General features: G+C 36.9%; 1 protein-coding gene and 1 long non-coding RNA gene across 4 annotated transcripts in view; both read left to right on the forward strand.

Moving 5' to 3' along the window:
• The window catches only part of LOC132916494 (discoidin domain-containing receptor 2-like), a 145,459-nt gene that overhangs the window by 108,390 nt on the left and 9,848 nt on the right, over positions 1-27,221 (forward strand). For 2 of the 3 annotated variants that reach the window (XM_060976556.1, XM_060976557.1), the window contains exons 4-9: positions 3,108-3,339; positions 7,101-7,248; positions 17,527-17,691; positions 19,149-19,282; positions 20,885-21,092; positions 22,172-22,267. In XM_060976556.1, the coding sequence (XP_060832539.1) occupies positions 3,108-3,339; positions 7,101-7,248; positions 17,527-17,691; positions 19,149-19,282; positions 20,885-21,092; positions 22,172-22,267 (983 nt within the window). Of the gene's footprint in view, positions 1-3,107; positions 3,340-7,100; positions 7,249-7,732; positions 8,108-17,526; positions 17,692-19,148; positions 19,283-20,884; positions 21,093-22,171; positions 22,268-27,221 lie in introns of those variants that run through there. The other variant, XM_060976558.1, reaches the window with a different exon arrangement.
• Positions 22,274-24,352, forward strand: LOC132916497 (uncharacterized). Its single transcript, XR_009660108.1, has 2 exons — positions 22,274-23,192; positions 23,240-24,352. It is a non-coding gene; the product is annotated as an uncharacterized LOC132916497 (long non-coding RNA).

Genomic DNA, 27,221 nt, shown 5'->3' on the forward strand with positions numbered 1-27,221 from the left:
CTACAAAACGTTTCGCAGAATAAAATCAATTCTTTCATATCATAAAATTTTTTTAATATAGAACAAAATCGTTGCTGATATTTTTATGCTTAATTAAATTACATCCTTTTAAAATATTCAAACATTTCCTTCCATATTTACAGAAAACATTTACACATGTAAAGTAAATTCCATTAGGCGTATTAATAAATCTTTCATTGCAACAATAATGTAGAAGAATCATATTCAACACTTCGTGCTTCAAGTATGTATACCTCGAGCACTAATTTGCAAGCATAATGTTACACAAACAAATGTTCACTCGAATTCCGCCAGAACTAAAAGATTAATAAATCACACTTTTAAATCTTCCAATGCAATATCGCTACCTCGCAACAGGCAGATCGATCGACTAACAAAAGAATACTAAACTTCATTAAAAACAATTGCATAGACCATTCTTCTGACGACTATTCGAATCTTCGATCAAAGGATGAAACACGATGAAACACAAATCGATTCCATTTATTTAAACCTCGTGTCCACTAATACAGCCAATCAAAACAAAATGCTACGACAAACGCTTTAACAGCTGAATACCAACATGGGAACACACGGAATGAAATCGACATCGTTGACTCGCAAGAAAAACGCGACGGATCCTCTGATCAGTCGGCAAGTTAACTTCGTTATTAGGTAGGGAGCACGAGCGGGTCCAATGGGTGGTAAAAGTTTCGCGAAAGTTTCATTGGGTCGATTTAGAGCAAACGTGGGGAACGTCGGGACGAGAGGAAACGCGTAAAGGAGGGGATTGGTTGGAAAAGAGAGAGGTTGGAGAAAAGAGGGAAAGAGGGACGGTGGAAAGAACTGAATCCCGGATTCGCTGTTTAAGTACACTTCCCTCGAACCGAAGAAGTTCTTGAAACCGGCGAATGGCCCCGTGAATTGTTCTTCTTTGTTCGAACGATGCTGTAATGGCCGGAGGACTATAACTGCGCCTAGACGGAGCTCCTCGCTCTTCAAGAATCGGTGAAACATTAACTTCGCGCCGCTTCCAAAACTGGTCTCCCTGCGATTCTTTATTAATTGGATACTTCCAATGCGATGTTACGGGACTACAAGACCATACGTAGATTACAGGCAAGAAACATGACAGACTATGGATTTTTATGCAATTTCATTTTTTTATGGAGAGAACTAAAGAAAAGTAAATGTAAATGTGAAAGAATCCTGCACAGTAGCTTGTTTCGCGAACTAAAAGCTGTTACAAAAATTGTAAACATTATTTTTGGACTTTTAATTTTATCATAAATTACTCAGCAGTCTAATGAACAGCAATTTTCGAATTCAATAATCGACATAAATTTCGTATTACCAAAATTGTCCTTCTGTTCGCTTGTCACATTAAAATGTATTTTTCCGTCCTACTGGACATTGTAAAAATGATTCTTGACTTTATCGTTCATAAAATGCTGTCAATTTCCCGGCTACTCCTAGAAAACTTCTATTTATGAGTATTCCTAGCAATGCCCTAAAAACTTATTCAGTTGAAAGTATTATTTGTTGCAGCAGATCAAATAAGAGGTTTTCGTCTCTCGATTTCGAGCGTCGATATTCTCGATCGTTTGAAATATTTCGTAAACACTGGTCACGTTAATAAACATTCATCGTCATGAAAAGTCCCGTTAAAGAAATTTAATTAATTAACTCCGTGCAACTTTAGACCAGGAACTTAAAGTATCAATTATAGCTTCCTCTTTCTCTCTCTCTCTATCTCTCGATATTTGCCATGTCTCTGTCCACTGCGGACGGAAATATAATATCAATTAATTATGTCTGTCCAATTGGAATGAAAAATGACCACTGGCTATTGTAACTGGTAGAAAGGAGAAGGGGTTGAGGGTTGGTTGGATTCGGCGATATGGCGTAACGATCCGTGAATTGAGCTCGTACGATTTTGACGTGGCTACATTTTCGGTACGATTATTATTGTGCAATTTCAGTCGGTGCATTGGCAGGCCCGGTCGAACGAGGACAAATTTTCAACGGGAATGAAAATTGATTTTTGGGAACCCTCTTTTCGAGCCAACGTGAACTGCTGCGCGTGTCAAATTTCGATTCGTAATATCAATGCGATCGAACGGTTTACCAATTTTCTGTTTTTTCTTCCTTTCACTATTTATTTTTTTCCACGGATATTTCGTCAGTTCTCTGAAACGTGATTAATGAATTTTACGAAAAATCCAGTGATAAATAATCCAGAGAGTATTATTGAAAAATTATCTATTTGAAATATAACAAAGTTTTCAATGTAGTTTTATGGGATTTTAATCCCTCTCTGAATTTCAATGGAATATGAACGCGTATAAATATGTGTTTAATAAAATCTCATCAGTACCCTTGATGAATTGGAGTAGAAAAAACACGACTTATCTATTTTATTTGTTACGTACTAAAATATTAAAATAACAATTTGAATATACACGTAATATTTAACTGATACTAATCCATGCATTGTTTATAGGAAACGTTTATATCCAACTTATCTAGTTATCAAGAAACCAACGCAGTAGTTCAAGTGGAATAAATTTAATCGATCTCACGTAGCTGCTCTCGTAAACAACTTAATCTAACTTGTTAAAAAAATATCATCCCTTAACCAGAAACTTCTACGATGAGACAATTACAAGTTGATCAATTCAAATCAATTTCAATTAAGACACTTTTGGTCCTTCAAAATAAAATGATACTTGAGAAAATAGAACACGCTCAAGTAAAATAAAGAAATTAAAATAACCAAAAAAGACTAACGATCCAAGTGATGAATTAACTCACATTTCCCAGCTAATAGGTTAAAAGGAAAAAATTATCGGACAAACGAAGAAAACATCTCCGGAATTTTTTCTAAATTATTGACCCTATTATCGAAACTATTGATATTAATTATTGAAATTATTAACTAACGAACAAATTAAAAAAATGTCTCGAGATTTTTCAAGAATTAGTCAGTAAAAAATACTCATATAATATTGAAAGCGGTCACGGAGTAGCCATCGATCTAGACGTCTCATTAACATTCATCGAAACGAGCCACAGCACGTAACGCTAACAAATTCTGACGAAAACAGGCTGCGGAAGGAGACAGCAGGCGGTGCCTGGTGCCCGAAGAGCCAAATAGAAAGAGGAATTCGTGAGTGGCTGCAAGTAGATCTTCCTGGACCTCACGTGATCACTGGTGTACAGAGTCAGGGTCGTTACGATCACGGCCGTGGTCAGGAATACGTCGAGGAGTATACCCTCGAGTATCGACGTCCTGGGTTCACCGAGTGGCGGCAATATAAGCGCTGGGATAACAAAGAGGTACGTGTACTCACGTCTATAGCATGTTAGAGCGCGCGTGTGTTGACAGTGGAGAAGAAGTAAGTTAAGTCGGACGATCCTGAATAACGTGACCGTAATCAACCTACCTACAATTCAGGTTTAAGTAAACTTTGAGTTTGGCATGTATTTCATACAAAACTCTTTCAATGAGATTTAGGTCGGCAGATTGTAGAGACCAACACGTGACTCTTAATACATTACGTTCTTCTTGTAACTCGAGCAGAGTCGTTATTTCGCACGAATGTAAAATCATCGTTGATCAATTGCTTCCTTGATAATTCAAACCAATTGTCAATTCAGATTTTCGATAAACTTCAGCGAGTTTTGCGCGCAATTTTCATACAAAATCTTTTCAACGAGATTTACAGTGGCGAACAAGAGAAGGTTAATAAAATAAGTATAAAAAGACGATACGCGAAATGGATTTATATTTAATAAGAACAGCGAATAAATATAATATGTTCCACGGGGTAGATGATTGAGAACATTTGAAAATTCGTTCCTTGTTTCAGCTTTCGCGTCTAGGGTTTACGAGTAGGCTATTTTTGGCTTGAAACTGATGGTAATGATAATAGCGTGACATGAAGTTCCTTTTTAGCAAATACATTCCAAAAATTGTCTACTTATCTCTATATTTTTCGGGAAGCTATCAGGGTAATTTGATGAAATTATTCAATTTTGTAATTCAAAACACGATGTATATAGTGATACAATTTGATGGTACAAATTGTCATTAAAAAAAGTGGGAAACGTGAAAAACGGATGATGGTGTGCGTTGTTAAAATTCCATTTCAAACAGTGGTTCATTGGGGAAGAAGAAGTATGATAGAGTAATAAGAAGTCTCGATTTATTTCTCAGTGGAGAAGGAACTTCTTGCTTTGCTGAAACGTTTGGATCTCCTTATTGTGATTCCATCGGGGTCGGCGATTCGAAGACGATTCGAGTCACGGGATTCGCGAACCTTTGCGTTACCTCTAACTGTTCTCGAAGATTGAACCGGAAAGGAGGAAAGTGAGATGCGGCCATCGATAAGTACGTGTACGCTACAAACCGCGCTCATCGCAATCCTTCTTACAATTTCGAAGTTTCTTTCAATGTCTTTTCACATTTATGGACAAATCAAAATCTAATGTATTCGCTGTCATTAAAAAATGTCTGCTTCGCCGCTGGAATTAGAAAAATTGTTTCTACTAAAAACGTTCCACTTCTGCTTCTGTTGGATGCTATTTAAGTGATAATGACAGTTTTGTTAGATTGGCTCGTATCAAACGAAATTATGCATAATTTTTTTTAAACATCATATGTTTAATCAAAGTAATTTCCGCATGACTTAATGGATTTTCACAACAACAAGTTTATATTTTCGCAATAACAAGTTAAGAAATTTCATATTCCAGATTTATGAGAATTATCGGCTTTAGATTTTAGAAATTCTTGGAATGGAATTGTAACTTTCTGCTAGACTAATTTATGCATTAAAAAATTTCCTAGCAGTACTCACGGATCTTTTACTAAATTTGAATTCATGTGAGAAAATCACACAAATATTCTGATTATTCGCTAACTACCGAGGTTTTGATATTTTTATATCTATATCTTCGTAATATTAATGACATGTGATTTACGGTAAACTTTTCTTTTGTAACGTACTTTATAATCGACGATAAGATCAATTTTGATAAGCGATATTTATAATCCTTCAAATTTAAGATTTTTGAAGAACGATTTCTTCGTGTGTGCGCTAAGCTAATGACGTGTTATCCACAGTTTTCTAAAATTGTTTAGATCACTTTTATATCTTTATATCACTTTTCATATCGCTAAAATCTAGAAAAGAATAAAAATGTAACAGTAGCTTGCACGAACGCTACGTACATGTCGATAACAGCGAATATATTTAACACGAAACTCGAGCCGCGAGTTATCAGCGATCTCGAACGAATCGTTTCGAGATTCGTGACGATCTAGGTTCATTATTATTTAACGTTATCAATTCGCTAACTGGCTAGAATGCAACTGGAAAAACAAGTTTTCCGATTTCGACCGGATAGAATAAATTTCCAATGTAGCCGTTTCATTTGGTTGATCGTCGAATAATTAAGAGCCGTTCCAGGAGAATCGTCCAATTAAGCAATCTCGGTCGCGATAGGCGGGTTCTACAGCTGCGTCTGTAACGAACGATAATTTATCGCCCGGTGGCGTGTGAAGCAGCCCGTTTCGCGATCCTCGCTCGACGGACACTTCTACGGAGGAAATAGAAATTGGTGTGCACGAGACGAGTCACGTTATTCAGGCCGAATTGTAATTATTCTTCTTTCTCTAGGCTTTAAAGATAGGAAAGAAAAAGGACAGGAAAATTGGACGATATTATCGTTTATTACTTGCCCGTACGAAATGTTGGTAGAGTTTACTGTATGGTACGATTATAGTAAAATATAGTACAAATTTGCATTTATATTTTACTGCTAATGATATTCGGCTTTGCCAATTCTTTTTATTTGCGCTATGAATCGAAAGCATTTGGATGCTTGCTTATTTTTAGAAAAACGTATGACAGGCTACAAATAAAACTTTAATAGTTATAATTTAATATATAAATAATTCTCCGAATAATTTCAAATATATAATCATGAATAATTATGAACAATTAAAGCAACAAAAGTTTCGATCTCTAAATATCATAACCAGTATACTTTAGTTTTAATATTCTGTATATTTTCACATACAGACGAATTTCGTTTGTATGAGTTTGCCCATATGTAATAAAAGTATGTGATAGAAGTTCACGTTCCGATAAGTAGATTCAGCCCACGCGAGTTCATTTAATCAGACAGACTAAAATTTCGTTCAAACGAAGAAAGCTTATATAAAAAGTGCTCGTATTAAGTGCTGTTGCATTACGTACATTATATTATTTTACTATTTTACGCGCTTAAAACTTCCATAAATCCATAACCATCCATAGTCTACTTACTGCAAATCGATCAAAGCATCCAGCTACTTACGAGCAGTAGCCCAACCACGGTATCCTGGTTTATTCAAACGATAATTTACACGGCCCGTCCGTGGAGGTGCATTAACCGTGACACTACCTTCGAACAGATGCAATCATGATCTATGTCTAACCACGTGCCCCGGCCTCTAACGCTGAGACTTCTAAGGGTAAGCTGATTGATACTGACATCGATTCGACCATAGGTAGGCCAGGCACATCATCGTCCGCTTACAAATCGACTATCAACGCCCTTTACGTGGCTACACCATTATTATCAAACACAAAATTGTTTGGCGAAACGGGTAACTGAATTAATCGTATGGTAGTCACGGAAACTGTTACTCGGTGCAAGGACAGGCGGACGCATTAATCGGACGTTGTAATTAAATCAGTTAAATTATTGCAATTAACCCGATAATTATACGGCTACGGTAATATATCGTCGAAAACGTTGTTCCACCAACAAATTTACTTAGGGACAAGCACTGATTAAATGCGTTTTATCGGAAGAATCAATGAATCGACCCCCTGTGTTACCCCCCCCCATTTTGCTCTGTAATTTGTCCGACGGAAATCGTTCACCGATTAATGGATCGCTTTAATTTACCAGCCGCTTCGACGCGGCCATTAATTAACGCATCCGCCGGTTAAACGTTGGTTAAACAGCGCTTAATCGCGACGCAACAGCGAAAAATTAAATTCGAGTCACGGTGTCGCAAGCCGTTTCGCTTGTAACTGTTGCAGGTGTTGACCGGGAACAGCGACACGTCGACCGTGATATCACATCGATTGGTACCACCGATCTTCGCCAGCCAGATTCGTATTTTGCCGCATTCCGAACACCGGCGCACCGTTTGCCTTCGAATCGAACTGAGAGGTTGCCAGGACACGGGTGAGTGATGTTAATGAATTCAGCGTAAGTGTACTGACTACCATCAAGCCACGATAATACGCGCACGCTTTACGTAGCGGAAGAATTGTGGTTACGAGATGGATATTCTAACGTTAAGAATTTACGTTTCGAACATTGATATTCAAACGGCGAAGACTTAAATTTAATATATTCGAAGTCTTAAGAGTTTACTTTTTGATGTTTAAATTTGAAGTATTCAGTGCGTGAACATTGAAATTTTCCAATACTTGGAGCGCGGAAATTTAAACTTGAAATATTCCAATTGTAAACGTTTAAGTTACAAATGCATATTCAAGCGTTTAAGCATTCGAATAATAAATTTCTAAATTTTTATTTCATTTATTTCGAGTATTTAAATATTCGAACGTTGAACCATTCAAAACACTGATTTTCAAATATTTGCTTTTCAGAGTTTAAGTTTCAAGTTTTAAATACCTAAATCCCAAATATTTAAATATTCCAGTATTAAAATTCCAAATATTCAGAGATTCCGACGACAAAAGCTCCGCGCGATAAGACTACAGATCGCGAAAATTCCAGCGCGGGATACGCAAATCGCGGGGACATAAATATCAAAGATTCAGATTTCGACCTAATTCCGTCTACGATGGGGGGTTGGTGGTGGTTCCGAGAACGAAGAAGAATCGTAGCCGATGTGAATTTGCAATTCCACGGTGGAACGTACGATGGAAATACGACGACGACCAGCCGAACAGCCGGCGATTAATTTCCAAATTGCAATTTCGTTCAATTTGGCGAGCCGCTGCTGAGACGGCAACGAGTGAATCCGTAACCGGCGTTTGGAGTCCAACTGCGATGCTGGATCCTATTAACGCTGGTAACTGCGTTATACGAGCAAGCTCATCGACTACTGCTCCACCTTTCTGTCTCTCTGTATCACTCTCTACAGGCTACACATTTGTTTTCGATCCACTTCTGCTGCTTAAACGAGTCTAATGGAATCGACCAACTGGGACATTGTTGCAGCCACCGCGAAACACGTACGCGAACACCGACCGCCATTGTCGCCGCGCAATTTCTCGGTTATCCTGAACACGCAACGCGTGTCGACAACTTGCGGAAACTTTCAAGCATCCGTTCTACATCGCGCGACACTGAGAACCTCGCGATTTCTATGAACGCTTCCGTGTCAGAATGAACAAGCAACACGACGATATCGTCTCTAATTCTTGCAATGGAAAGAAGAAAGACAGTGGAGACAGTGGCATTCTGAAACTAGGTTCGGTTCGATGGCACAGAAACGTGAATAAACGAGACGGAACATTGGAAAACATTTCTATTTTAAGACAATCCAGAATTTTTTTTTTCTTTCTTCTTCTTTTTGGCTTGTGGTATATACGTTAAAACGCATATCTTGCGAGAAAACGTATGATATGAAACATAAAAGTATTTTATAGATAGACTGGGAAATATATTGTTCCTTATAATATAAAATAAGGCTACGTTATCTCGTAAAATAAAGTTACGGATTAAAGAATTTTAGAGAGGTAGTATGATTAAAGCTATTAAATAAGACAATGGAAATATTTTTTATTAGTATTTAAAATATATGTTTTATCAAAAATCATATTACTCAGATTACATATTTTTATCAAATCAGAACTATGTTACTTCGAAAACACAGACCCGTTGAGTAAAATTAATTTCAGGAAGATAGCATCGTCACAAGGCTTTATAAAATGAATTTATAAATACTTTCCTCGTAATTTCTCAAATATTTACAATGACTTGCGATAAGAAAAGACCGACTTTCGTCTAAAATGACTTCCATCCAGCTAGATAGGCGATCCGTCACGCTGTGCAGTATGCTCATATTTCCGGAATGAAAACTACCTTCAAAATGGGGCAACGTTTATTTCCTTGTATGCGAGATACGTCGTTTTATAAGAAAACTGAACGAAAGATTCATCATCCTTTTCTCAGCTGTGTTTTTGAAGAATTCTCTTTACTTTCTTAAGGAATGAAAAATGAATCTGTAATTTTGCCTACGTGACGAAGTGATTGATAAAACGGAAAAAGAAGCTTTATAAATGTAATATCGAGGCGAATGTAAAAGACGTAAAAGAGTGTGTCGTAATTAAATGAAGTGTACTCCATTGTGTATCGGCAAAAGAAATACCATGAAGCCGTGGGCAATAACGAATCTACGCGTATCGATTTTTCATTAGCAGGTACGAACAATGACTTGCGAAGTAATTGAAACGATGCGTTTTAAAAATCTCGTCCGAGTGTACACCGGATGAATACGCAACGAACGCGGGAAATTCGAGATTAATATTTCATAGCGAGAGGGAGCACTATCGGAGAACACGCGGATGGACACTCGCATGCAACGAGCCAGAGTATGCAAAAAACGCAGAAAGGAAACTAATTCTGAATACTTCTTTTTTAAATGGATGGTCCCTCGAATGGAATCAATTGACCCATATTTTTTTATACGCCGCGTATTAATATTTATGGTTGACATATTTATCAGGATTAAATATAATTTTCCAAGGGTGCTGCATTTAATAAAGCGTCGACGGATGGGGCAAAAAAAAAAAACATGAAAGGAAGGATGGAAAAAAAGGAAATATGAATACTAATTAAAGCGAGCAATAGCGATGCTGCTATTAGAATACAAGAAGTACCAGGGTAAAGACAAAAAAAAAACTTAGAAAAAGACACAAGAGGGAATCCTGCAACCTAACATAGCCATTACTACGGTAGAAAATTAACCGTGTGCTTCTTTGGCTTGGCAATTCTCCGATGATATTCTTTAGCCTTCCGGCGAAAGAATCCTTTCTTTTTTTCTTTTAGTTTTTAAATAAAATATCTGTAAACAAGGCAGAAATCCACCGAGGGCTATTTTGTAACATTTCAATCTAACAGGAAATAATCAAGCTACGTATAACGTTTCCACGTTTCATTTCGCATAATTCGTCTCGTTGCAGTAAAGTTTCGTAATGGCCATACCCTTTTACTCGTCGCGACATTCGCGCATGGATATAATGAAATTTCTAACTCTGTTTTCTAATTTACTGAAGTAAAAAGTCAAACGAAGTGGAGTTTCATAACGTTTCGTTAGGTCAGCCTTTTATGTTTTTCCCTTCTTTCCACAATCCTGTCCTCCATTCGTTCCTTTTTTATTTCTTTCGTGTTGGTACATATCTCGCGTGCGTATGCGCGTGTTTGCTTTTAATCATAATTTAATTTAACTCAAGCCGGCTGCAGCTGTTAATGGAGAAAAACTTTTCGCGCACGGATTGTTAATTGTTTTCGTCACAGTCTCCGGCTAGTTCGTAGTTTCGTCCCTCGAACGAACATAATAAACGAGAAAGAAGGAAGTTTCGACAGAAAGTTTTTACTTTGTACAGATTTGACAATGTCCAGGGTGATTTGGTTAGAAAATTGAAAAGCATTCAGCGATCTGGTGACATGAACTTTAGCCGTGGAATTCGCGTATAGTGAAAGAGTTAAAGCTTACCTTCACCTCTAGCTTCTGATATTTTCATCCCCCTGTCATAAAAATCTCTCAATGTCTGCGTTATTCTTACGATAACGTATTTTCGACGCGTGCTTCATTTTTGTTATTTTTAAAGATTCAAGATGTAAGTAAAATATTCTATTTAAAATTTAGCTGTTACAAAAATTCAACATAGAAAAAATTATTAATAGCGTGATAAATTTTATTCGTCGACCACCTTTAGCTTCGAGATACATTTAGTCGCGAATAAAAATGTATATAAATATATTAGAATATTAGAACTCGTAATATATATCTTTAAAAATATTTATGCAAAAGAAATTTATAAGAAAAACTATGAAAAAAGATATTTCCTTGTATAAAAAGAAGGAAGAAATGATCAAAGATTTGAAATCTTTACACTTTACTAACAAACAATTAACGGAATTGTATATCAATGTGTTATTTAAACTTTTAGACCACGATGGAGCTAACTACGGCGCTTGTGAAATATATTTCGCAACTTTTGCAGCTATTTCTTCCCAAAGTACGTAGTTTACATATAGAAGTTTGAATTTCGATAACTATGGAAGAAGAGATAGTTATTTATTAACTCCGTTTGATGAATAAAGTTTCAGAGGATATCGGAGGTATCGAGTTAGGTTTGGGTCAGGTTCCAGGGAATTTCGGGAATCTCAGAAGTCTGAGAGGACATCGGATGTCGATGGTTTCAGAAGGTTGCAAGAGTTTTAGAGGATATTGGAGAACATGTTGTACCGTAGACTCTAGAGGTTTCAGTTAAGTTTAGGTTAGGCACGTCGTTAGATGACATTATACAAAACATTCAGGAGGTTCTAATTATTTCAAGGAATATTAAAAATATTTAAAGTTACTGGATATTTAAGAAGTTTCAAGGAACGTCGTAGAACTCGAGGGAATTTCAAGGAATATCAAAGATGTTGAAAATTACAGAAAGTTTTATGAATCTTAAGAGTTTGGAGAAAGTCTTGAGATGTGTATCATGGATTTCGAAAATTATATATATATTTCTTCTTTTCTTTTTTCATAATATTCATGCTATCATTACGATCATAGGAGAAATTAGGACTCGAAATAGGGTAAATTTACATTAAAAAGCTATTAACATATTACCAAATATTCTACAAAAAATCTACACCAAATTCTCCACAGCACGTAAGCTTAGAAGTATCGATAACGCTCTATGTGGAACCTAATTCAATTTCAAGAGTACGTTGTTCTCATCATGTTACGTCATGAATAATTCTACCTCGTAGCACGTGTCCGCAAACGAAAGTTCTACCATTTAATACGTGGATCAAATACACAATATCCCATTGATCCTCTCTAAACATTACAACAAATGACTGAATCCAGTCTCTCAAATCCACTATACTATTCATAAAATATAGCCGGTCGAATTAGTTATCTGGAATGCTAAGACAATTCCAAAAAGGATATTTATGTACGTATACATTAAAAAGATAATGTCGAAACGAAAAAGTCTTGATAAACATGGATCGTGTAACACCATAAGAGCACATTACATAAGAAAGTTTCTCCGAATCACAGACATGCAACCAATAGAGTGTTCATTATCATACGTAAACGACGCAGAAACTCTGGAATATTGAAGCTTGTCCATTAACAACTGCCTTATTTATATTTTCAATTTAGAAGAAACAATTCGACGAAAGAACTAATAGAATCAACAGAAGCTGTCGAAAATATATCGTTTCTCTGAAATTCGAAAATACTATCCATGAAATACCGTCGTACGATATGGGCACATTAACATTACAAATCACATTAAAGAAGAAGAAAGTGATAATTATATATATATTCAGTGTTAAGCTGATTTATAATGAAATTTATAATAGAAAAATATCAGGATCTCGTTATAGGCTATATGTATATAAATATATATCTTGAATATATTCTTGCATATTATACATATGTGTTCTATGTATTTTTGTGACCTCAGATTTCCCATAAATGTCTTACAGCTTCGATCATATTCCTTCGACGAATGCTACATACTCCCAAAGTTAGACGAAAATTTTCTGAAAGACCCTGTTTAATAAAATACATATTATGTATTTTGCGCAGAGAAACGCGACGTGACCTGGCGCAGCAACGCCGCGGTATATCAATATCAGTGTAATGGCCAGCTATTTGCATAAATGATTTTTCTGGGTCGCTAATGTCGAAGAACCGCCAACAGGGTGCGCGAAAACGACGGAAAGGCAGAGGTGGAGGTCGACTCGGAACAGGCGACATGAGAGGTTTCACGCTATAAGAAGCGTTCAGAGCGTGTGAGATCGAGCTGCGGTGGGCGGGAATGTCGGATTTATGAGGGCCGTGCACGACATCTGGTTAAAACAACGTTGCTACCAGCCTAGACCGGTGAACACGAAAGATTACTCCCGAAAGCCGGGCTAGTGACTCGGAGAACCAGCTACACACTTTTTTTTATTAATATTCTTCAAGCTCGCTACATATTTTCTGAATTTTCACTATAATCCTTGCAAGGAACTTGAAGACTCCTTAAAACAGATTTTAATGGCGGTTCGTTTTTAAAGGTAGCGTCTTTGTGTATAACAAATTATTTTTATGTAAAAAGTATACATTATGGTTCCCACTGTCTACACCTCCGAGGTTACTTTAAAAATGGAAGGGATAGTTAATCTGGGATAGTATTTGAGTGTTTGATGAAGATTTGATTAGAATGATTTTAGATGTTTTGTAGATAACTTATGTACATTGAATCTCTGACCAAATTGTCGGGTGTTAGAATTTTTATAAAGTTTAGATAATTGATATCTTGCGACATCTCTCTTAACATTCTATGAATATGCTTAGTAGGCCTGAGAACCTCGGCGAAATTTCATCCTTGCATTCCTTGGTAAAAGATCGTTATTTTCATCGAAAAAGAATCAAAGAGAAGAATCGAGCGTTTAACTAAACGAATACCAGTTTCCTTGGGAACTGAACCTTTATACTGTATCAACAACGTTGATGATATAAAAATTGCTTTCGTATTGTTGTCGCCAGTAAACAATGAGAAAGAAACAAAACTGGTAACGTACTTCTTCTCGAACGAAAATTTTTGATTTCAAAATAGTTTCACTAAAGAAATATACTTAAGTTGCTAGTCTATTGTATTAAAAAAATTTCGAAGTATAACGGGTTAAAAAGCGCCTACAACGCCCCTGAACTCAAAATCCGCGCAGTAAATTTTCCAAGCTGAAACCATATTGCTGATCGTCACGTCATTATAATTAAGGACTCGGACAACCCTGAACTTTACAAGGTTTCCATAATACCGCTAGAAGAAAACAACCAAAGTGCAAAAATATCAAATTTTCTCTACAAACGTTTCTTATATTCCTATATATGTATACACCTCTACCTAGATTTCATTGAAAATCTGTCTAGCGAAAATCTGAAATTTGGCGGCAAATTTAATCAAGCCTGGAAGACAACAGGTCTGAACTTTGACGAGATAGTGGAGAGAAGACGCGTAATCAATGTCTCGTTATTCGTTGCCGAGGAAAAGTGGCTTTTGAAAATGACCCAGACCACGGGGCGGGGCGCAGTGATGGAGGGGAGGATTGATTTCGAAACTTGTTACGAGTGCACTCTTCGCCTTTGAGGGCAACTTCCCTGGAAATTGCTCTAACGACACTCGATGAAACTTCGTAATAATTTGTGTGGCGGCCGGGAGGAGGATTGCTGGCGCAGATTAGATTAGCGGATTGCCGGATTACAGGGCGAAGTCGCGGTAACGGTGGTGTGTACACGGCTTCATGTTAACACGGGATATGTACTTTTAATGTATGCGCCACGGAAGTTGGCGGAGCATCGACGCGATGTCTTTAATGGATTTCACTAGTTGATAAGAAGTTCTGCAAATTATGAGAGTTTTCGCTATACCTATATTTATTTTTGCTATATCTACACGGCCCACTTGCACGATCGAACTAATATTACCAGTGAAGTTTTATTAATCGCTAGTCATTAAATATCTTTGCATAATGTTAACAGGATTGATAACGAAATGAATGGTATTTTTTCAAAGTAAATTTTACAAGTTATATCGCTAATTTGTCTATCTTATTTGATGTAAAAATTATAAAATCGTAAAAGGCAAATCTACAACCTACAAATTGCAATTTGCGAATTCCTGTATAAAATATTGGACCATACGATAAATTCCTGTTGACCTTTCACTGGTGTATACATTTCGAAGAATATTACAGAAACTGTTCAAAGAATGTGGAAATATACGTATCTGAATTTTTTAATGAGAGATACATCTATGTATATAGAAACAGCATAAATAAGTTAGTTCTTAATTAGGTAGATTTTACATGAAAGAAACTATGATATTCGTGTTTTTAGATTAAAAGTAAACTCTTGAATAAGATCGAAGAACTGAAAGGATATAATTAAATTTAGAATTCAAACACAAGGAGAAATATATTCGTATATTTATTTGTGGTAAATTTGAAGCTAAAATACTATAGAATTGGAATGATTGAAATAAATAGGTCGTACAGGCCCTCATACCGTTTAAATCTAATTATAACAGCTACGAAATTGCATCACGATATCTTGTCTTTATATTTTTAGATATATTTCTTCGATACAGTCTCAAGCAAATGTGGTTAATTTTCGTAAAAATTTAGCAACCAGGTGTTATATTAATATTCAATGTTCCTTACGTACAAAATTTCATTTAATTTTACATTCCGGCCGACGTTCCAACTTAAACACGCAAAGTAAAATTACATTATACAAGGCCGTATTAAAACCTGTTTGGACCTATGGAATCCAACTATGGGAAACAGCAAGTAATTCCAACATAGAAATTCTTCAACGATTCCAATCGAAAACCTTAAGATCTCTAATAGATGCACCTTGGTACGTCACGACAACGAAACAATACATCACGATCTCAAGATACCCACAGTCAAAAAAGAAATATCAAAATTCAGCAATAGACATAGCACAAGAGTTAACAACCACCAAAACCCTCTAATTACTCAACTACTCGACACGTCGGAACAGATCCGCAGGCTAAAAAGACATTACACCTTAGACCTAAGCACCAGATTCAAGTAGAATCAAACATGCTATAAACACTTATTAATCATGTCATAGTGGCCTGCCAGATAAATTTACTTAAAATTCTCTACGAGAAAATTAAACGCAAATAAAAAAAAATTTACATTCACATTTAGCAACCACAACCTTCGTCATATTTCTCTTAATTGTTCGATCATTTTCTTCAGGTTCTCCATTTTTTCATACTGTTTTATCTTAGCTGTTTTATCTTTTTTTTAAGAACTGTTATTTTCATTCTGACAACGATCCGTAATTTTGATTTGATCAAACTGAACGCGCGATTATTATTATTATTATTATTATGGAAACTGTTGAAAATAGATTAGGCTGTAAAAAAATTGCTACTGCCATTCATCGTAAAAAAATTGCATGATAATTACTAGCCTACTTTTTCCTTACCTAGTTTCAAAACTAATTTTAGTATCATGCATTATCGATGTAAATTCAGTTTAAATCAGAAACAAGGCTAAACTCTAAGATATCTCGTTATAGAATTCTATCATTGTCTATTGTCACAAATGACTAACGATCGTAAACTCACTCAAACACAGTCCAATCGCGTCGTATAAATATCTCCGGATTTGTATATAAAAAGATTTATACCCAATTTACTCCTAGCCAAAATCGAACGATGTATTTCCTGAAACGAATGCTAAGATTCAATATTTTCTTGGCGCAGCAGGCAACCGGAGACTTGTCCGAAACCCGTTCGACCGCATCGCGTGACACGGTTCGCCGACCACGAACGTAGACACCGTAAAATATTGAGAGCAGTTAGGCGATTCCAAACACGACACACAGCGAAGTGGTTGCCGTTTTTGTCGTTCATTATTAATTTTCTCGCCACGAATGTCCGACCTCTTGGACACGCTCTCTCGACACTCACTCCGCCGATCGGAAAGATCAGTCACCCGTCGGATTACTTTTCCATCCAACCCTCTGAAAACTTCTTATCTGAATTTTTCTAACGAATTCCCAACATCTATCCATTATTCCTCAACATATCACGTCGACACATCGTCCAACTTTCCTTCTGAAGCTTACCGGAAAAATTTATCATTTTCAATCCCTTCAAAAAGTTAAACGAAATCCAACAGCGATCCAGCAACCGACGACTATCGAGCAGAAAAGAATAAGTTCATTCTGAAAATACCATTTTCATCGAGCTGGAGATACGTAAACCGTCTACCTAACTAAACGATACAACTGTCAACGCAGCAATTCTTTTTTCTCCCATCTCTCTTCGACGTCTCGGTCTCGCAATCTTCCAACTTTCCTTCTTCGATCCCCTTTACTAAAGAAAGAAATCTACCTCTACTAAACTCCCTAAACTAAATGAAATCCAACGGTGATCCAACAACCTCGACTATCGAAAAGAAAGAATGTTTCATTGTCCAAGTTTTATTTTCCTCGGGATGAAGGAAGATGAACCGTCTACCTAATGAAACAATGCTGTCGACGCAGCAATTCTTTCTCACCTTCCCGTTGTTTCACTGACGCAACCCTGCAACTTCCTTCCTCAGGGTGCACGAGGCGAGAGCAAAGGAATAACATAAAGTTGGCTGGTTGTTCAACTTTGTTTTAAAAGAGAGGAGCATTGTCGTCACAGTTGTCACCGACGAAACTTCTCCGCGGTGTTTCAGGTGGAGTGGTGAGCTACACGATACCGGAATCCCCGACGGTCGAACTTAGCGACATCTCGTACGACGGTAAAAGGCAGGACAACTTGTTGACCGATGGTCTAGGCCGGCTGATCGATGGAGAGGTCGGCGCGGATAATTACAGGCTGGACATGGGAGATGGAAGAGGTAATCGGTGGGTGGATACACGAAGGGGTGCTAAGTGCCGAAACGGAAGGCATCCAGAAGAGGTTCTCGAGCCTCCGGAGAAATCGACGTCTTTTCAATCGACGCAGCACGTTGTCGTTTGAGCCGCTTACTTGTCAAGTCGGTTAACTCCACGAGACAAAGATTAGAGAAAATTGATGAGATAGTGCGGGATAAACATCGATCGAAAGTGCTTTGGCGCTAGAATTTCAAAAATTTCAGAAAGCGGAATTAAACGCTTTGGCCGGTGAGCGACTCATTTGCAGTTCATCGAGTTCGAAGATTATACGTCGATTCCATTCGCTATACAGCAACGATATCGAGTCTCTGAATTACGATGCCGCGCGACGAACTTTGAACATCCTTTTACACGTAGCATAGGCAACGAGATACTTTTCGGCGGAAGGATTGATTCTTGAAACTTTGAAACCGGAGTATCGATTGCAGGGGTGAAAGTAACCCGGCGAGAATGATATTTAAAATTTTTAAGCGAACGCTGAGCTAGGGATACTGGAAGAATCGATTCGCTTGCCGAAAAGGAGTATGGTACGTGTATGAGTGCAAAGAATTGGGAAATTGACATTTTTATTGATATTATTAGATTTTGGTTTACTTTGTTATTTCCTGTTTTATTACCAGAGCTTCCTAGCTTAATGATATCGCAATTTTTCCAATGTTTTCCTATCGATTTAATGGTGCTATTGTTTATTATTTAAATTATTATATTTTCACTGATATGGTGTAGTATGTTGAGTAGATGTAGGTTTGCTTTGATGTTGGAAAATAATTCGTTGAGACAGCGTGGCACCCTAAATGTATAGTGTGTTATTTACTATTACTACTTCTGTCAAGTTCTGTCGAGAATGCCAATTGACTGGATGTAAAGAAAATAGAGGATGTCAAAAATAGGAACAGATAATTGAATAACATAAACCTTGAAAGACGTCTGTGGACTGAAAGAATTCCGATAATTATATACAAAATATCCGACTAATTTAACTTTTTAACTCCTAACTCTTACAAACTTGAACTACGTGTTTTCTATAATTATTCAATTCAAACTGATTCGCACATACTGATAGCGACAATTTTAGAGACTGACAAATCAAACTGGTTAAAGTCCGTAAATTACGTTGGAAACATTTGTCAATCGGTACTTAGCACCTGCTAAAACACACGAAACAGTAGATTACGAGAAGACGACGCTTTACAAAACAGAGAATCGACAGTGGAATGATAGAGGTGGGTCGGAAGGTTGAAGTTCTCGTATCCGGAAGTTACCCCGAACGGAATCAATTCAATTAACGAGAGAAACAATAGATCAATCGCTGCTCAGGCTTTAACTTCGATTCAGGTTAACGAAGTTACCCACCCAGGGTGTACAGAATGGATTCGTGGTAAATCAATTCCCCGCGAAACAGATACTTTTTCGTTCGCAGGCACCGGATGGGTCGCCTGGATGCGCGACACCTTCGTCGACGATTACGTGGAGCTCGTGTTCGAGTTCGAGGCAATCTGGATCTTCGAGGCTGTGCACATCTACACCAATAATTATTTCTCCCGCGACGTGCAGGTGGGTAATCTTTTAATGCACCCATTCCTCTTGCGAATCCACATAAACCACCCCAACGAAAGATAAAACTTTTAATGGCTACCGCTCGTCGTTAGACGGTTGCGATATTTTCCCTGAAACCAGATTACGATGCTGTCCTGCACGCCGATTAAAAGATCGACTTCGGGCATATCGAATTTTATATTAGTTACGATTTAAAATTTTATAACTGCAGTTTTCTTTCATGAAATATTGATCGTTATTGATCATTATAATTTTAACGTTGGAAGTATCACAGCAAAGTAATTCTTTGGTTGCCAGATAAATCTAAAAAATTAATGTTTTTAATTAATGAATAACCGTTACATGTTATCACGTTCGTTTCATTTACTGGAAATATATTTCGTTATTCGAGATACGTACGAATCTGCTGGTTAATCAGTGCTTTTGATTAACAGAGGGCAGTATTTCTCCTCTTTTAAAGGAAATCTATGTACCCGCCATAATTCCGTGCCTTCGACTATATGTATGTATATTTCTTTTCATTTCTATTTTACCAAATATTAATTATTCCATAAGCAAAAATAATAGGCTACGCGAATTAATGTATTAACAATTATCGAATTACAGTAGAAAAAGAAATACACTTTCATATATTTTGTACGCACCTGTTCAAAAAAGAAAATTATTCCATACTGTTATGTGTTTTTCGAAACCAACGAGAAACCTTAATTTTTACTTGAATTCAAAAACATTTTCAATCGTCTTATTTCAAATATTTCTTAGGATCGCCGATAGTTTTGACGATATTCGAATGATTGGTTAAAACAAGAAAACCCTATATAAATGAAGATCAAAGATTTCTTACCAACGTGACACGAAGGAAATTTCAATCGTCATATGGATTAAAAAATCGGCTTTAAACTCAACTCGACATATCTTGCACGTTGAAATGTCAATGCGATGCACCGGACGAATCGTTGGTATTTCCTTTCATCTGAATGAAAGGCCTCGCCATTAAAAGTGAGTCGGGACTTAAGTACCGGTTATTGCTTACACGGTGATTCGAGCGAGTGGTCCATCTACTAACTCCTATTAAACCGTACATTTCTTTCTTCTCCAATGGCTGATCCACTCACCGCGTGAATTTCTCTCGTATAATACATCGCATTGTTGCATTATTACACGAGAATTAATGTAGACGGCGTCGTTAATCGAATGATATTTTAACTAACGCTGAAATTGAAACTATAACGCTGACAAGCGTAGAAGCATCGTGATACGAGTTGCCATCCATAGAGAATGCGATTAAATTTATCGAGTTACGCGATGTATTATATCCCCGAATTAATTAACTATCTAATTCTGTGATCGTTATCGTTGCCAACGAAATGTATTGTCTTTCGTTGTAGATTATTGTGCTTATACCGTTCGATGATGTTTGATTAAAATCTCCCGAAAAAATATGATATTACGTTATTACGATATTTTAATTTCAATTCATTGAAACAATTAATAATAGCGAATAAATAATAATATGGGTCTGTTACAAAATTATATATGACGGAGAAGAACCGACACGTATCGTCGATGCAATCCCATCTTGGATTCTGTCTGCTCCAGGTATTCTCGAAGGCGGATGTCTGGTTCAGTGTCGATGACGACACCTATGAGGAGGAACCATTATCTTACTCCTACATACCGGATATCGTGCTGGAAAACGCGAGAAACGTGTCTATAGGGTTACACGAACGCCAAGGACGATTTCTCAAGATACATTTGTATTTCGCTGCCCGATGGATCATGATCAGCGAAGTAACGTTCGAAGGAAGTAAGCCTTTTATCGCCGTCACACGTTCTTTCATCGATAAAAAACGATCTACAGCCAATATGTCGACTAATCAACAAGATTTCGTGTACTAGGCGTGCTCGCAATCTCTTTTTGTCTCTATATACTAACACGGTTTTACGTAATTAGAGTGCACTCGTACGACCATTGGACCGTGGTAATAAAAATCGCGGCGACTTTCGAACGGTCGCTTAATTACCATTTCACGGACCGCAACATCTCGTCAGAGCCATTGTTGAATCGATAACGAATAGAGCTGGTAACGACAGCCGGGATTTACCTGTTTTCAACATGGGTCACGGTGGTTTTTTCACTTTCATCGCGCGTTTGTCTCGAATATCTACTCCCTATCTTTCCAATTTCATCGCACGATCCTAATGGCCATTCGAATTAACGCCGCGATCCGTTGAACCGATGTTCCTGCGGACGTCCCCGCAGGGACCTCGAGCCAATCGTCAAAAAGAAAGAATTTCCCGCGGAAATGAGAGCCAAGATCGAATAGGAAATACGAATAAAGCAACCGATCTGTTAACGGTGCTTGGTAATTCGACATTGATAAAGTTGAGAAGTCGAGAACAAAATATTGTAATATTAAATTTTGAGAACAAGAGCAGATTTTATTTATGCTTATTATATATAGTTATTTATTTACGATATTACAACACTTGCAGAAGAAATGGATCGCTTTTCTGAAACCTTTTCGCTCTCGGATATCTTACAATTATTAATATGTTCGCCAACTTGTACCTTACAATACAGAGTCCTTGCAAAAATACGTGGAACCAACCCTTAAAATTTATTTTTACCAACATCCCAGAATCGACGATTTTGTACATTTACTCGCCTACCAAGCCAACGAGAAATAAAATAAATGAGAAAAATGAAAGGATCGTTAGGCGTGAATATTGCGAATAGCTTAGCTTAACTATCGCGTAATCTTCCGGTGTTCAATGCGAAAGGAATACCGGACGGATCGGAAGGTAGGAAAAAGGCTTTGTTGTCAGGGAGATTAAGCAAGATTTACAACAATTTAATTAGCAAGACACGTCTTCTTGTTCCAGCGAATCCCTATGAAAATACCACGGAAGAGTCAGCATCCGAGTTCAGTAACCGGGAAATTCCAATGAACCCCGAGGTGGATCTCAACTTGCAAACAAGTAAGTGACTCGACGGTGGCGGTATTTAATTCGTATCAATCTCGAGTTAATTACACCCGGAGCATTCGAAACTTTTCCGTATCTATCTTATCTGGTACGCTAGGCTCGGATATATCAGCTTTCTAAGTTAGATATGTACAGGGTGGATCATAAATGCATGTCCATTACTCAGGGGCTGAATCTTTAGGCTAAAACAAGTGAAGAAACACTTTATGGATATACACCTCGGTTTTCTGGCAAAGGACGATCAGAGAATGTTCCATTAGACTGTTACTTTTGAAGCCGATCAGCACACGATCTACGAAAATGAAATACAAAACAGATTTGTATATGGGACATATGTACGGTTCGTAAGACGATTTTTATTTTATCGTAGTGCATAGATTCAGGCTCTGTAATACAAACATACATTTATGACTCACCTTGTACGATCGAATTAAACGAGATCGTTGCATGATCGTGAATGTAATTTCGGTCAAGGTGAAGAAAAAAGTAATTTTTTCCACTGTGAAAGTACCAAAGAACCAAGTTAAATACGAAGAACGTCTATACGCACGTGTAATACAGTTGTGTAACTTCATCACGCTTAATTATTACCCTTTGTTCTTTACCCTTTAATCGGGCGACTGTTACACTCTGATTAAAATTTGCTCGCTTGGTTGCACTTGGGGTTAAGATACATGTACTAGTAGAGTAAAACACTTATATCTTCTTACGCCATAATTTGATGCACGGTATTAATATTCGTAAGAGGTACACGGTTAATTGCTCAAAATCTTGAAAGATCCTTAACATCTTTAAAGTAACATTCGTGCGAGGATTTTCCATCGACCTTGTTACTAGTCTTATGATAATAAATGTATTCGTGTTAATAAATTTACAATGCTACTTATACATTAAATATATTCTTTGGAGAAGTTTGAACGTATTACCTGTGTGAAAATGAATTAACGTTGTTCATTTATGCTATAGTATTTCAAATACGATTGAAAACTTCCCACGATATTATATGTATTTTAGAAGATTATAATAATTCTCCGGCAGAAAGAACAGTCAAACTCGATTTACAAAAGTCCATTAAACCAATCGTTGTCTGTATTTTTTTTTTTTTTTATTATTCCCGAGTTAAATTAGCAGATTAATAATCGAATTACGCGAGGAGAGGTCGTCCCACTTCTTACTCTGGCGCAATCATCCGTTCGGCATCGGTCCGTCAGAAAATCAATTTCCCAATTTGTTCGTCCGATTATACAACAGAATAAGCCCTCGATCGAGTTTCGTCCTCTTTCACTTTGTGAGTACATAAGGTTTGTCCGACGAAATAACTTCATTAGCGAAACCAGGCCGCCATTCTTTGCCGAGTGGAGGATACGATTAGAGAGGATTCGCGAGTAACCGTCAGAGAGACGGAGAAACTTGGATAGTTTATAATTCACGTAGCAACTTCGTCGTAACGTAAACAATTAGTCGGATTAAGAGGGTACTCGTTCGAGAAAGGGAGCAAGAAGGAGAAAGGGAGATGGGGCTCGCGTCGATCCGGTTTTATTGTTCTAATGAATCGATTTCATCGAGGTAAAAAGCGCACCGCGAGCTTTTTCCATGTTCCTGCAAAAGGCTGCGACACGAACAAGAATGAATATTTAATTTATTTAATGTTTAATTTCTTTTTATTTAAAAAAAAATAAAAAAAACATTTGTATGGTAATCGAAGGGCTCGTAACTAGATAGTAGACCTTTTCGTATTTATGGGAAATTTAAAAATAGAAAAATCCATATGATGATCGTAGCAATATGGATTTCGATAAACATTCGCAGTCTATTCGTAGTAAAAACGATCCTTGTCAAATTGTCCTAATAATTGTCTTTTAAATAATAATACATTTCAGTAACCAAGAGCCACGCTCGAACAACGTCGGTATTATAACAAGTAATCTATCTTTAGTTATCGTTGGATAAAAATGAAACGGTTCAATAAAGACTTTTGTCGCGAAGTCCACAATTTTATGATTTAACTGGATATAATTCTTCTCTGATATAATTACAGATACGGTCATAAAAATTACGTAATGTGGGGAATATTTTTTTTTTTGTTTAAATTAAATCTTAAGCTATCGTTTAATGAAAATTAATTGGATTCATGAAAAGTTTTGTCACGAGTTCCACAACCTCGTCAGTTAGTTTAACATAACTTTTCTGTAATATAATTACAGATGTATTCTGATATTATGTAACGCTGTGAATACTTTGTTTAAAAAAGTTATGTTTAAAAAAATCTATAGAACAGAAATTGAATATGCTATTGTTTTTCTGGAAAGACAGAGACGTTGAAAAGAATCGTTCTTGCTATAAGCCCTTCAATTTTTTTATTATCCAATGCGAATGTCGAGATTCCGAGTCGAAGAATAAACCACGTTGTTCCCCTAAAACTGGTTCACCCTTACCGCGTCAGTTGTTCTGAAAACTTTAACCATGTCTGAATGCATCCGCTTTAATTCAAGCAGGGGAAAAAGCTGGGTTTTACAGAACCATAACGCGATGAACCACTTTTTTTATCCTATGAAAGCTCTTCGCTGCGTATACTTTTTGAAGAACCAAAGAATCAAATTTCCAATTATCAGAATGAAATTTCCCATATCGGTATCGTTCGGTTCTTCGATTCCCTATTACCCCCTATATCATTCTTTACCTCTTTTTCGCGATTTTATTTTGAATAAAAATATTTGTCTCCGCGAATGTTATTTGAAGAATATCGTGTTAGATATAAAAACATGAAGAAATTATTTTTTAATGATGTAAACTGTAAAATTCTCTAACATCGCGTCCCATGTGTTATACAAAAGTATAAATGAGAAAATAACCACCATTTTTAACACATCAACGACCATTGACGTATTGCTATATTTTTTCATATCTCAAAATCCATACAGATCGATTATATCAGTAACTCTGAGAAAACGATGATTTCTTATATCTATTTCAATTAATAACAGTAAGTGATACAACGTATATCACTGTAAATCAAATTTTTGGAATTCTTGATCGTCTTTTAATTGTAGAACCCTGTGGTTCTGTATTTTGAGATACCGATCGGATTATTCAAGAATTATTTTGGATTTTAATATGATTATTTAAAATCTTTTGAGACGTTGATAAAATTATCTCGGAATTATTTGAGATTTTGATAGAATTATTTAAGAATTATTTAAGATTTCAGTAGAATTACCAGCTACGAATGCATTAAAGAAAGAAGACAACCAAGGTAACCAAACGTCGGAGGCAAACAGGAAGCGACCAAGACACAGACTTAATTACAGGTCCCTGATGAACGAAGCAGCAAACTCCTCTTCGTTTCCCTGTGTACCGAAAACTCAAAATATTTCCTCTGGACCATCACGAATAAACGAGCAGTTTGCCAGTCGCGCGTGGCTGCGATTATCCAGTCGAAAAAATAAAGGAGCGCATCGTTAGAGCCACCCATAACGAGACGGGCACGTGTATACGCGAAATCTCGGCTTTTTAACATTTCCCCGCGCAAAGAGACAGAAAGATAACGTGCAAAAACAGGAAAAGGAGATAGACAGCTTTACGTCCAAATACGTGTCGTTCTGAGTCCGAAAACCTGCGTTACTGGCATAACAAAATAAAGTGTACGTATCCAATTCATGTCGAGATTATCCGCGAGTTACAATGGAATTCATGAAAAATGCACGAGGCATCTTCGTGAAAAATAATTCAATGAAATTGTTATAGAACATTGGAAAAATTGGATTTCAAATAAAAAAAAGTGGGTTTTGTATGTTTAATTACCAAAGTGATCGAAATGACTAAATTTGTAATTTTTCATTCGTCGATTGAATTCTGAATAATTTTTTCGTAAATTTCGAGGATATCGAGGATTTGAATGGTTTTCCTTTTTTTTTTTTTTTTTGTCTTTGTAAAATATATTGACAAGGGATTGTGTCCCCCGTTAAATTATACATTTTCATTTTGACCCTCTGATACAAGTTTTATATTTTAGTCGTCAGTGGTACCTACTAATGTTTAAACGCAAATTGTTGCGATGACGAGATTCATTAAGTTATTCATATGTTATTAAATTAAATTTACCTACACTGGTGATTATATTTATTTAAAGAACTATGCTCAAAACACGTGTAACGTGTATTCTGAATATTAAAATACCTTTTAACCGACCGCACAAACGACCGCAAAATTTAACCTCGTTACCCGCTCTCCTGGACAAACATTTTCGCACACTCTTTCAAATAATCCAGTAGTGGATAACACTTCTTCCCTGGGCAAGTTTGCCTTTCCAACAAAAAGACAACGAAGGCAGAAAAAGAGCAGTAACGCTTAATGACTGGATAAAGCGCAGGATTAACAGAGGAGAGCCAGGAGTACATTGACGGAAAAGTTCGTAGCATAGCGTCGATGTGAAATAAGCAGTTAATCGGACGAAAGTGGAAAATTAGAAAAGAAAGTGGTCCGCTGGTTGGACAGAGATTAGACAAACAGTGACGGAAACGGTTTAATTAGAAGAGAATCTGCCCAAGTGTAATCACGTGTTCCGCAGGCATTACCGCGCACCCCACAAATCCTCTAATTTTCTCGTTGCATTTCATCCAACCCTTCGAGCCTTGATATCGTTGCAAATAAAACAAAAATCGGACGTACGGTTGCGACATCGTTGAACGTAGCAAAGTAGGAAAACAGCGTAGTATGAAAACGAGGGACCGACTACGTAAACGCAAAAATAAGAAAAAGCAATGGAACTAAAAAAGAAAGAAAAGAGGCGGAAAAATAGAAGGGTGGAAGAAATAGGGAAAAAGGAAACGGGGGAAAGCCAATGGAAGCGAGTAGTATCGAAACAATGCGAAACGGCGTGCTGTTTATGCCTGTTGATATTATCGTCGAGTGCCGCTCGAAGGGGAAAAAGAAGCAAGATTATCGGAAA

Source organism: Bombus pascuorum, chromosome 2, assembly GCF_905332965.1.
Source record: "Bombus pascuorum chromosome 2, iyBomPasc1.1, whole genome shotgun sequence".
Taxonomy (NCBI): Eukaryota; Metazoa; Arthropoda; class Insecta; order Hymenoptera; family Apidae; genus Bombus; species Bombus pascuorum.